The sequence below is a fragment of the Brachionichthys hirsutus genome, chromosome 15 (assembly GCF_040956055.1).
Source record: "Brachionichthys hirsutus isolate HB-005 chromosome 15, CSIRO-AGI_Bhir_v1, whole genome shotgun sequence".
Lineage (NCBI taxonomy): Eukaryota > Metazoa > Chordata > Actinopteri > Lophiiformes > Brachionichthyidae > Brachionichthys > Brachionichthys hirsutus.
In genome coordinates, this window is record NC_090911.1 from 7,978,057 (window position 1) to 7,991,316 (window position 13,260).

At 45.9% G+C, this 13,260-nt stretch overlaps 1 protein-coding gene across 1 annotated transcript; it reads left to right on the plus strand.

Annotated features, from left to right (window-relative positions):
- Window positions 1–5,205: 5,205 nt before the first annotated feature.
- LOC137904885 (BTB/POZ domain-containing protein KCTD1) lies at window positions 5,206–10,781 on the plus strand. Its single transcript, XM_068749098.1, has 5 exons — window positions 5,206–5,487; window positions 6,123–6,301; window positions 7,031–7,175; window positions 8,566–8,871; window positions 10,620–10,781. Exons 1-5 carry the CDS (start codon window positions 5,251–5,253, stop codon window positions 10,779–10,781), a joined length of 1,029 nt encoding a protein of 342 aa, XP_068605199.1. The 5' UTR covers window positions 5,206–5,250.
- Window positions 10,782–13,260: the final 2,479 nt, after the last annotated feature.

The window sequence follows — 13,260 nt, forward strand, 5'->3', positions numbered from 1 at the left end:
CGAAATAGAACTCTTGCCTTGGACGTGATAATTATGCATGTTCACATGAAAGGATTCTTCAAAAGGAAACAACTTTAAACACGGAATTCCTTTCCTGCATCCCACAAGTACATCTAGAAAGCCCCAATCTTCCTGAAATCATGCATGGTTGAACATTTGAAATGAGCTCGCACATCACCCCCAGGCACTGATTCAGACTTGATTGGGGCAAAGCAAGCTGCAAGTGCTTATTTATACAACTGCGTTATGGAGGCTGTCCAAAGGGAGGAAGGAGACATGGGAGGGGGGGGGGGGGGGGGGGGGGGATTACAAAGGAGAAACTCTACAATGAGAATTCCATTAACCACATTCCATTAATTTAATAAGTTCCATCCTAATCAACAAGTTGTTTAATGCACATGCGGTGAATATGGCATGTTGAAGAAGGATATTTGAGAGTGTGTGTGTGTGTGTGTGTGTGGGGGGGGGGGGGGGGGGGGGGGGGGATCAAAGGACTCCACCAACAATCTATATAATTATCATCATCTGCTGCTTTTCCTCCCTGGCAAAGAAACACTCCATCCATTTGTCGGAATCGCCCGAGGGAACGTTACATCAAAACTAATCATAACGATTAAAATCAGCTTCTCTGCAAGAGGCCAGTTGGACGCAGGATGAGTGAGGGTGCAAAAATAAAAATAACTATTCTACGTTTGATTGTATAAAAACATAAACTCGGCGATGACTGAGGCGCTGCCGCCGCTGGGATGTATTTTCCTTTGCTCCGAGTTTTATCCCGCAGATTGGTTTAGACTGGGGCAGAGACATGAGCTAATTGTATCCTGATCTTTGCCTTGAGGGGTTTCGGAGCCCTGGAGCAAAGTACTCGCTATTTTGTTCTGTCTACCTTAGCCAAACTATTGCATTTCTCACTGGTGCAGGAAGAGAAGCAGCTCGTCAGCCAAATCGGGAGGAAAAGGTGCGCAGAAAGATATTTTATGTTTCAGGTAAGCGGTTTATTTTTGGTTTGCTGTTCTTTCCGCGGCTGGACGGACTGGGACGTTGAGGCGCAGCAGCTTTTACGCATGTGCCAAGTGAATCGAATGAGCGGTGCAGTTCAGTTTAAAAAAATATTTAACCACTTCCTGGCTATTTGTTCCACAGTTACTGTAGAAATGTATTCGGTGGCCGTAACGTTTGACGCTTTGCCACATCTTATCCACATCAGATCCCGGACGCGTCGAGCGAACGCTCTCGGTCCACCGCGTGAATTCGCTCCCGGTGCGTTTCAGCCCCGAACATGTCGCCGTCGTCGTTTAACTTACTCTTAACTTGCTCAAACGCGCGTTTATCGTTTCCCTTCAGATTCTTTTTTTGAAGCTTTTTGAAATCTTGTCGCGAAACAGTATTTCCTGGCTGCTCCAGATCTCCCAAATGAAAGGCGCCATTGTGGAGTGAGTTTGCCGCAGGCTTTTTTTTTTTTTCTCTCTCTCTCCCCCGTATTATCTTATACAGGATGCAGCTTTTTATACACGTCAATGCAGAATCTGTGGAACTCCCTCACACACAAGCCGTAGAGGTGTTAAGGGACTGACGTTAATGACAACGAAGACGAGCATTGGGGGGGGGGGGGGGGCATGTGTGTCCTTTCTTGGCTCGCTGGCCGTGCCGTGCGTAATCACCAGATCCGAGATCCGGCTCGGCAAATAAAACCGGCAAATATAGTTTTCAAAGTCGTAAAGCGGACCTTTTCCACACATTCTAGCAAGTACGGTGTAAATACGCGTGGATCATGATGCTCACACTTTAAAATTACACGTTACCCCCCCCCGAAAAAAAACATCATTGCTTCAGCTAAAGGTGAATGAAAGATATTTAAAGTGTATTTATTTCACACAAACACTCCGAGTTCACGTCACGTATAAAGAAACCGCCGGCTTGACCAGTTCCTGTGGGCGCAGGAATAAATAAATAATAAATAAACAGATTGAGATATTGTCAGGATCGATCACTTGATGGCGCTGTATTAACAAAACCCTCCTCCACTGGCGAGGATCCGTCCGGTTGTTTCCCAGTCCAATGACATCTAACAAAAGGGCAGCGATAGCAAACACATTTTGTTTTTGTTTTTTAAATAAAAGGTCATATTACATTTGTCAAAATCAGACGTCCATCTCCGGTTAGTGGGTCACGTGTACACTGAAACTCGTGGTGGAGGGATGTCCTGATTGTTGCTGGGAGGGCGTTCAGCACTGTCTTCTGCAGCCACCAGGTTACACTTCCTTTTCTATCTGTGATGTGCTGCTTCTCCACCAAGAGTGATGCTGATGCAGGCTCCAACATGTAGGGTGGGGGTGGGGGGGGGGGGGGGGGGGCGACATACAGAATAGTTCCATATTTCTGATTGATGCACGTTCAGAACGTTCATATCGTTTTCAGAACATCACTTTCAACAGAGAAACTCCAGCCCTGTAAAGTTGTTGATTCCCAACCAGAGGCTGATTGATTATTCATTATCCAGAAATAAAAAAAAAATCACTTCATCCAAACTGATCTGATTGATTTTTGGGCTCAGGAGTAATTCAGCGAAGCCTCTTTGGTCTTAACTTTTAATCTTCCAAACTATTTTTTTTTATACTTTCTGTTGATTGTGTGTGTCAAGATGTCGTGACAGAGAAAAGAATATCCTGACAGCATTCGTTTAAATGTTTAAAGATGCTTTAGACATGGCACTGAGCTACAGTTTACATCACATGGCCTTTTCTAAACTCCTCACCTGCCCAGACGAGCAGCCTATTGCTTTTTTACCGAGACCGTTCTGACAGTCTCAATGATTTTCTGCCTTTACAGCTGGCAGTGACTGAAGTTAACCCAAAATCTGCATAGTTGTCGGTGTGTGGACATTTGAAACAAATGGCCACGGGCAACAAAGCAGAGACAACTCATCCAGATTATGTAAATACCAGTCTGCCTGCCTCAAACTGAATGTTAATGCTCTGATCTGAAATGCTAATTGTGTCTTGTGCGATATGTCGAAGACTCCGAAGAGCTGCATTGTGGGATGGAAAATTGAAATCGAGATTGTGTTGATCCCAACAGGCAAGGCCGCGTGATTAAAGCACGAGCGGACGGGAACCCGCTTATAGGTTTTGGGAGCACTTGTGCGCGATGCCCTGCACTCGCTGTCTGAAGGTGCAAAACGGAGCTACACCGGTTTCGCATCTTGAGTTGTAAAGAAGATGCTAAACGGCTGATTTTGCATAAAAGGCTTGAAAAAGGCTTCTGACCTGTGACGGGAAAACAAGGAGGAACTGGAGCAGCAAAGGTTCTCCGCGGGCTCCGATGCAATGCGTCTGTTTTAGATTTGTTGGTGCATACTGTGGTGCAGCAAAATTAAGCTGGGTAAACGAGCAAATTTGCTAAAGACATGAAGTTTTGACTTGTTTCACAAAGGCTGGAAACTTCGGGGACTTTTCAACAGACGCAGTCGCACGGGAGACTTTTAGTTTAACGTTGTGCCAAGAAAACTGCTGTTGTGCAAGGTTCTGCCGTGCACATCTGGAGCTGATATAGCTGACGAATGTGCCTCGCTGATCGGTCCTCCATCGCACACGCATTGGGTGGACGGTGAGGAAGAAGGGATCACTGATATGTCCTTGAGGTAAAGGTGTGAAAGTAGAAGATTTGACGTGAAGAAGAGATTCACTCACACAGATGTGCTTTAAAATCTTGAGTGATTTTGGGATATAAGTGCTCTTTCCCACAACCTACTACCCCCCTTCCACGTCTCACCCCACCCGCCCACTCTCCCACCCGTTCTCTTTCAGTCTCACAGATTTTACACTCAATCCACCTTTGCTATGACAAGGCTTTGAGGAAATCCAATTCCACCAAGCTGTTTTCAGAACTTACTCTCCACAAGCACTCTCTCTCTCACACACACACACACACACACACACACACACACCACCATCTCCACAAATTAGTCAGGGAACAAATTACCTGCATTCTGAGTGTGATCCCACGCACTTTGCCGGCTGCCTTACACAGGTCCCCTTTTGAAGAGCAGCCATGTGATGTCTCTCTCTTTTGCCCTGCAGGCCCTTTTGCCTTCTGCGAGGGATTCTGGAGTTGAATTTTAAAACTATGTATGGCTGCTGCCTGCCGCTTATCAGTGCGTGCACAAGCGGCATGCAAATCAGACCAGGATCACACACTGCATTGGAGGCCTGCACTCAAAGGCAAGCTTAATTGCTAATTGGGTACCGAGGTGTGAAACTCACGCTGCCAATGAGAAGCAGGGTTGCGGATGTTTTAGGGCCAGTGGTTGAACTAAATAATTTCCATCTGAATATTATTAAAATTTGTGGATTCCCTGCATTTTCTATATATATATTTTAATGTCCAGGCTGTGGAAGTATACTTTTGACAGCATTCGGACAGGTTTTGGTCTGGTTTTATATTTCATGAAGTCATTAGCGTGGCGGTTTTGCAATGCTGATGTGGTTTGCATGCAGAGCCAGTGAGAAGCTGCAGCTGAAATATGCTACAAGTGCTCTTGCGTTCTCTGAGGGGGGGCTCACTGTGATACTGCTGAGATGTCTCTTTGTGGCAAATCAAGGACACTTCTAAAACTTCTGAGAAGAGACTTTCCGCGCTGCATCTGGATGAGTGCACTGTTACTGTTTTTTGTGTGTGTGTGGGGGGGGGGGGGGTATTAAAGGACCACTTGTGGTCCAGGTGCAAGGCTGAGCGGGTTTGGTCACTGTTTGGGGTATAGTTTTGCTGTCTTGTGTTTTCTGTGGTGTTGAAGGGAAGGTGTAGAAAAAATACACCCAAAATGCGCAGCGACACCAGGAGGAGGAGAAATGCTGCTTCCAAAGGGCAAAGGCCAGATGCAAGGTGGGGGGGGGGGGGGTCCAGATGTGTGCGTTGACCCGGCATCCATAACCAGACGATCATCTTTTGTTCGGCACGATTTGTTGTATTGTGACTATGCGACACACCTGCCGCTGAGGCAGCGACAGCCCCAAAAGAGCCGCGGGCGCCACGATGCTTAATGTTGTCGGGGGGGGGGCTTTGACTTCTCCCAGCCATTGCAAAGACGCTGCTCCGCGTGCACGGCACACGGCTCCGCTTCTCCTCCCGGTGTGCGCCAGCCCGCTTTTTACGCCGCTCCACAGTTTCCCCGTCAGTGCGCCGAGGGGGGGGCGAAGAAGAAAAAAAAATAGATCCCCGACTTATCCGTTAACATTTAAAGTCTGCGCAGTAATGGACGAAACGGACATCATGGACTTAACGCATCAGAAAGCGAGAAAGCGAGCGCGTCCAATCAGCTCCGCGGACGAGTCGGCGCACGCTTCCCTGAAGCGGCTCCCGGTGCGAGCGGCGGAGTGCAGGGAGCCCCCGCCGCTGTTCGCCGTGAGAGCAGAGCCCCTTCCCGCAGCCTCGCTCAAGCAGAACGACCACTCGGTGGCTTCCTCTCCGACCGCGGTGATGCCGGCGCAGGTAAACGCGTCCATTCTGAAGTTGCGTGTTTGAACAAAACAAAGGGCGTGAGAATACGGGGTCGCGCGCGCAGCTGGAGGAGCGGCGTGATGGAGATGCGCACTAATGGCTGTTTTACTCTGTCGCTTTAATGTCAGTCCCTTTTCCCCCGCTTTGCATGTTTCTGACTGTGTAGTAAACTTTATCTGCTGAGCGTTCCCTCCACTCTGACTAACAAACTTTTGGAGGCATTGAAGTCATTTTCACCCCCCCCCCCCCCAACAAATGTTCCACTAATGGTGTTTGTCGGTTAACAAGAGACAATTTCCGCCAAATCCTATTACAGTATTCAATTCGGAAAAAGCCATTATTACCTCATTTCCAAGACGATGAGATTGATGCTCCCAAATTAATTTGGCTTTGGAGATTATGGCCCACAGGAGTGGGTGCTGGTGGATTGTGGCAGCATTCAGGTCAAGGTCAGGCTGCTTGTCTGTGCAGTGTGTTGTGTTGCAGTGATTGTTAATATTTTTGTGCTTGATTGAATTAAAATGCTCTCGTGTTTCCGGATGGGTTCACAGAAGGAAAGCAGATTTGTGCACGCCTTCCCATCCATTGCACCGATACTGTGCTATAATATTTGCTGTGCTCCACAGGATAATCGCTCCAGCATGTCCAGGCCCATGATTACGCGGTCACCAGTGTCACCCTTGAGTAACCAGGGCATTCCAACAGCTGCGCAGCTCACCAAGTCCAATGCGCCCGTGCACATTGATGTAGGCGGACACATGTACACCAGCAGTCTGGCCACCTTGACAAAATTCCCAGAATCCCGGTGAGTCTGCTGCGCCATGCGAGCTGTGTTTTAAATGTGTGACGGCATCGAGTTTGTGTTTTTTTGTCCAGTGGTATTTGTTCATCCGTATCAGAAAACGATCGAGTGTTTCATCTTGTCAAATCACAAATTACCATCACGGATACACATGGTGGAGGGAAAACGAGTTGATATAAAGCAATTGTTCCTTCCATCCCAAAACATCTGCACCATCGGTCGGTTTTATCATTCGGCATCGGGAAATGTGTCCCTTTTGAAGAAAAGCCCACAGTTATTTGGAGTGGTAAACAATTTGTGGGGTGTTTTTAAGTGCCGAATGCAGTTGCACAGACAAAAGCGACTTGCTTGACAGATGTCACAGCAGCAGTGGAGGGCCAAAGGGCATGGGGCCATCTGGAGAGGCTGGGAGGCTGCAGCGTCGCTCCCAGCCTGGACCCGAGGGTGACTGGCGCCCAAGCCTCAGGCAACCGACCACCAGCTGGCCATAACCCTTTTCGACCGCCTCTGTTTTTAAATTTTTTGCTTTGCTTCTGTCTGAGCTCGGTGACGTTTACATGTGAGCACGACAAGGTGTGAAATGCATTTTGACCAAAGGAGTGAGTCACATCGCTGTGGACGAGCAGGTCATGATTACTGAATATGACCCAAGATTGTTAATGTTAACACGCTGACCCCCTGCTTCTCTTCATCCTCCCCCCACCCCCCCACCCTTTCCCTCTCTGCGGGCAGAATTGGCCGTCTCTTTGATGGCACAGAGCCTATAGTCCTGGACAGCCTGAAGCAGCACTACTTCATTGACAGGGATGGACACATGTTCCGCTACATCCTCAACTTCCTCAGGACGTCCAAGCTCCTCATCCCAGAAGACTTCAAAGTGAGTGGATGTCCATCCGAGAGGCTGTAAAGTGCCATCAGCCAGACAGCAGTGCTACATTTCAGTGTGCACAAAGAACGAGAAGGCCTTGCATCACCTTTGGCCCCCTCATTTGCGATATGTGATCCACAAGCTTGCATAGGACGAACATATCAGTGCTCCTGTGGCTATCACCATGTTGCATGGTGCTAAACCCCTATCTGCACTCCGTGGTCATGTGCAAAGTGTCCATCCAGGGTGAATCTCACTGTCTGAGACACATTATCATTCCGTCTTGTTTTTTACTCTTATCCGTAGTCAGTAATTACTGAACTCGCCCTGAGAGAAAACAAATAACCACATTATCTGATAGACTGTCCACGGTGTGACTCAATCACTGGGAAGTATGTCAGCTAAAATAAGCAGCAGACGAAAGACAGGCTCAAGTTCAGGCCGGGGCTACGTTCAAATCGAGCACATTTCTACAGGAGCATGAGAACACTTGATTGCGGTGAGCTTTAGGCCCTGCAAGTGAAGGATCTGATCCTTCCTGCTCAGCCCTGTGTCACATGTCACACCCGCATCCCTCTTTTGTTCCAAATACATAACCGTACACTGTTTTTTTGGGGTAATTCAAGGCTCCAAGTTTGGGTTCATTCTTAAGGGGAATGAGGAATTGTGGGTTTTTTTAGACAATTTATTTTTTGTGGCTGTTTTGCAGGTTATTCACCTCGCTCTTCAACAAACTTAAACTAACCCTAACCCAAACAAGTATCAGTAAAATAATTCATTCATTCATTCATTTTCCAACCGCTTTGTCCGGCACCGGGTCGCTGGCCAAGCTGGAGCCTATCTTAGCAGTCTACGGGCGAGAGGCAGGGTTACACCCTGGACAAGCCGCCAGTTCATTGCAGGGCCACACATACAGCCAGTCAATCATCCACACACACACACTCACATCTATGGACAATTTAGTGTAACCAATTCACCTAAGTTGCATGTTTCTTTTGGTGGTGGGAGGAAGCTGGAGAATCCAGAGACAACTTGTGCAAACTCCTCACAGAAGGGCCCCAAGTTGGATTTGAACTCGTGACCTTCTCGCTGTGAGGCAACAGTGTTATCTACTGCACCACCATGCGGCCCAATTCAAATACAGTTCTTTTAAATAGTATTTACATATAGCATTGCCTTCCGTAGACAGGAGGCATTAGAGAACTGATTAAATCCTGTTCTTTAAAAAGCAACTATAATGAAGGCTTGATACATGTTTGTTAAAATAAAATAAAAGAAAACAACTCCCACGAGCACAATATGCAGTATCTGTCATGTTTCTTAGTTAAAACTTGCTAAAACACGCTTTTCTTGGAGTCGCGTCCTGATATGACGATGCTCTTCGCCTCCCCTTTTCCAGGACTACATTCTGCTGTACGAGGAGGCGCGATACTTTCAGCTGCAGCCCATGCTGGCCGAGCTGGAGCGCTGGCGCCAGGACCAGGAGCTGGGCCGGGTGTCGCGCCCCTGCGAGTGCCTGGTGGTGCGCGTCGCACCCGACCTGGGCGAGAGAATCACGCTCAGTGGCGACAAGGCTCTGATCGAAGACGTGTTTCCGGAAATCGGCGACGTCATGTGCAACTCCGTCAATGCTGGCTGGAATCATGACTCCACGCACGTGATCCGCTTCCCGCTGAACGGGTACTGCCACCTTAACTCTGTCCAGGTAAAGGGAGCCGCTACAGCATTTCATTCAGCAGCAGGAACACTCAAAGGTTGCATAAAGTCACGTTATCCGCTCAATTGCAGCTCGAGGGATCGACGGAGGTGATGATTCACTCGTCGGCTTCTCTTCATCCGCTCTTATTCGATATATACTTTTAGAATTTTCCACATGCCTTACTGCAAAGTCTTATCTTTTTCATCTCATCAAATCACAGGAACAGCCTCGCAGAAAATGATTTCTTTGATGAGTTCATCAAAGTATCAATTTAACAAGCTCTCATTGCTCAAGCGACCGCCATCTTTAAGTTTCTTTAATATGACTGGAATATTGATTTCGACTTTGGTTCCGGAGCTCCTGGATGGTCAGCTCTTATATGGCGCTTCTTCCCACAAGCGGGTTCTCACGTCTCTGACTATCTGAGACATTTAGACTTAAGCCCATAAGGTGTGGACATCACCGTGTGAAGTGAAGTCCACCTCACATGGTGGACTTCAAAGCACCATGTGAGGGAAGTGCTGACACCGGTTATGGTAAAGTGTTGAATGAATGTGCAAACAGGAAGTGGAAAATTCGGGACTCAGTCAAACATGCATGTGGACATTAGTTCGCTGATTGTCTGAGGCGACAGATGTATGTGTTATAAACATAGTCTTGCTTATAAGATACTTTTATACGACAGATAAAGAATTTAATGTGAACCTTTCTTTGGCATAATGAGGTTCTTGGCAAAACCAAGCTTTCGATACTGAAACAAGAAAAGTCAAATTCATTTTTCATAGTCCGCGTGTATTTGGCAATATTGTATGTCCCTGATTATATATTGACAACACCACTGATTCATTGATGGTGAGACCCTCAGATAGGCATCAATATAAGATGGAGGAGAGACATATTTTAAAAGACTTCACAATTATTTGGTCTGTGTCTCCATCTCAGGAAGTTGAATCTCCATCTCGCTCCCAAAACACACACAAACAAACCCGTTTCTGAAGTGTGTTTGTGTATGTGTGTGTGTGTGTGTGTGTGTGTGTGTGTCGTTGAGAGAGTGAGCCTGCTCCCTGGCGGCTTGTCCCCCCGGCAGGGCCCATAATCCTGTTTGGTTATTAAAGCACGCCGGCGGTGGATGCTGTATCTGCATCTAATGGAGGCGGGGGGGAGCTGCCAGCAGTAGGGGGACCTTTGTAGTTTTGGCGGAGGCTCGGGCCCCGGGGCTGGGGGAGAAATGGGGAGAGGGGGTTTTGCTGAGCAGTCCACACCGAGCCAAGTGGCAGAGAGAAAGCCTCACCACTCCCTGGGGCCACTTCGATGGAATGTGATCCTACAGACCCCCCCCCCCCCCTGGACACGTCTGTAGATGTCTGCAAGGCTGCGGCGTCAGAATCAACTCCACACATTCATACAAACACACCTCCTCACATATGCACCAGAAAACAATGAAAAGGAGACGCCCTCTGTTTTGTAGAGAGACTGATTATAGTCCCTCGTCCAAATTCCCTTCTTAGGACAAATGCTGCTGCAGCGTAGTCCCGAAGCTGGTTCCCATGTTAGACCTAACTCTGGGAGGAAGGTCGGATGATTCTGTGCTTTCCGATTTTGCAGTTGAAAACAAAAAGCTAGGGGTTCAAGCAGCGCTTTGCATCGTAATGTTTGAAGAGTAGCAGACCTGGTAGTCGTTTGGACAACCTGGTTCTGATCGGAGGATGAACATATCTCACTACACTGACTTCTGTCCCGTCCCGCCCGCCCAGGTTCTAGAGCGTCTGCAACAGCGTGGCTTTGAGATCGTTGGCTCGTGTGGCGGGGGAGTGGACTCATCCCAATTCAGCGAGTACGTCCTGAGGAGGGAACTGAGGAGAACAAGTCAGCGGGGATCCAATTCAAACAGGATAAAGCAGGAGCAGCTGGACTAGAAACCTCCTGAGCAGCAGGGGGTGCTAGACTTTTCCGAGGCAGCCAAATGCTCACCGCTGCAGAGCTCTGTGGACTCTGTTTTTTTCTTCCTTTGTTTCCTTGTTGATGTTTTTGTTTTCTTAAACTTGAGAACCATCCAGTGAGGCACAACGGGAGGCCTATTGTCATCAGAAGATTGCAAGACATTCGATACTTTTGAGATTGCAAGGACATTTATGATTGTTTATTTCCCCCCCCCCAATTTAAATTTAAAAATAGGATTTATATGTGCCAGATTTGCAAACAGTTTGTTTTAAAACTTAGAGCCTACATTAGGTTGAATATGATTTCTATTACGCCCATTTAAATTTAAAAAAGGCTTTCATTGCTGATGTAATATGTCGCATATGGCTTGTCACCAGTGATTTTATTGTGTCACCGGCAAATTGGCTGAGTTGCTTTTCATCCTCACTGCAAACAAAGGTCACTGACGCGTTGCTTATGGTACAGAATGTCTCGGTTACCAGTTTAAACTCAGCATCTTTTCTCACAAAGAACATGATGTTGAACATTGTGATACCAATGAAGTTTTTTTTGTTTTTTTTTACTGAAATGGAGGATATTTTGCTGGATTATTCCACAAAATATAATTAACGTTAGTATAATCAAAATTAAAAAGAAAATACCCATTCTATAGGCAGTAAATAAGATAAATTAGTCATTATTATGTCTCACTATTTGCTTCATTGGGTAGCATGAACTACAAATACTACCTTGAGAATCATTCAATTGGATCATGTATTCCTCTGACTCATGACCTCTGAGTTTTTTTTCTTTTCATTGTATATGTATTTTTCTTTGACATGAACTCTTTTTAAAGACAAGACTTTTGTCTTAGACATGACTGAACAGATTAAAGCTTATTGTACTACCCAAACTAAGATCACTTTTACTTGTAGCACATATTGATATGAAGTTGGATATAAAGTATTTCTATTACGACTGACCCACCTACGCTCCCTAGATTTGAGTAAAGAGGAATGTAGTAAAAAAGAAAAAAGTGAAATAAATCTCAACTAAAGTTGTCATGGTGTCTCTTTGCTTGTTTGTTTGTTGTTGTTGTTTTACTGCAGGGTCACATGTCCGCCCAGCAATGCATTTCAAGGACTGCAGTTGGTAATTTCTTCTTTATTTAGTTTTTTTCCCTACTTTCTCACTATGTTCCATGGAAAATGAGAAGCTCCTACTTTTTAATTTTTTTTTTATTATATGTATATATACCTCTGTACAACCAGAAAGGTAAAGTTAACTTATCCATGGTCATATATTTTACCTTTGAGGATTGATGCTGGTGCATCAGTGGCTGTATGAGGCATTCATTACTTAGATATATTGAATAGAGCCGACTCCTCCACGCAAGTTCTGTCAGTTGTGCTTCCACATATCCCTGCAGGGCCCAAATCCAAAGTGAAATCGCGCACAGAGCCCTGTCGTCTTGTCTCCCCTCTTAGCAGAATTTCCACTTTATTTGGCTATCTGCGGGTTTATGCTATATGTCTCCCTTTCAGGCCTCTTTGCCCTAGATTACCGTTTGACTGTTTCTCAGAGGCAGGAGGTGCAGCACTGAGCGGTGCAGACGAATGTTGTGCTCTGAATCAAACAAATAAGAATTGAAGTGTTGTTCCGAAGGGATCCACAGAGGAGACTCGTTAACATTCAGCTATAATGGTGGCTTAAGCGAATTTGAAATCGACATTCAAGATGTGATACTTCACTGATTTTTTTTTTCTGATTAATGTATCATTCAAAAGAGCCCAAAATGCTACCTGATGAATATTTATAAGTCATTTTCATTCAGCTGCAAAGATCTTAGAGGAATTGTTTGACATTTAGAAACTAAATTATTTATTCACTATAGCTTAGAGTAAAATGCTGATAGTTGCTGCAAATCGTGCTGCTGCCAGTTAAGAATGCTTACTTTAGGTTCATATTTCTCCTTAAAAAAGTATTTAATGCAAATGAAACCACTATCCAATACTGTGTTTTCTTTTTTTTTTTTTTGATGTTTATCTACATTCACACATGGATCAAGAAAAAATAATCCTTGTTTCCCAAAGTTAAACATTCCCAACATTGGAAATGGGACAAAAATTGCCCGTGCTCATTTTCACATTTCAGAGGTGCATTTCTGTGATTTTAACGTTATCAGTGGACCAACCTGTGTAAAATGAGACTCTATATCTAGGCCGGTATATTCTCATCTCCTGGATTCAGTCTAGCTTGAAAAGGAACTGGACACAACCTCCTCTCTGGACTTAGCTTTTTAGACAAAAAAAAAAAAGAATGGTATTCAGAAACTGACTTCTGGTCCTTTGGAGGACAGGGGTTCGAGGACAATAAAGCAATTTGAGACCGTCCTCTCTTCTGTGGCGTACCTATGATCATGACTCTCTCGCTCACTCCCTCTGATTATTTCCAGTCATCAAAAGGCAGAGCAGC

What these genes read in the sequence shown, in the direction of transcription:
- LOC137904885 (XM_068749098.1), top strand. Translation starts at nt 5,251, where the DNA reads ATGGACGAAACGGACATCATGGACTTAACGCATCAGAAAGCGAGAAAG. An exon ending in ACAAAATTCCCAGAATCCCG is followed by an intron (nt 6,302 to 7,030) that starts GTGAGTCTGCTG and finishes CTCTGCGGGCAG; the next exon opens with AATTGGCCGTCTCTTTGATG. An exon ending in TCATCCCAGAAGACTTCAAA is followed by an intron (nt 7,176 to 8,565) that starts GTGAGTGGATGT and finishes CCCCTTTTCCAG; the next exon opens with GACTACATTCTGCTGTACGA.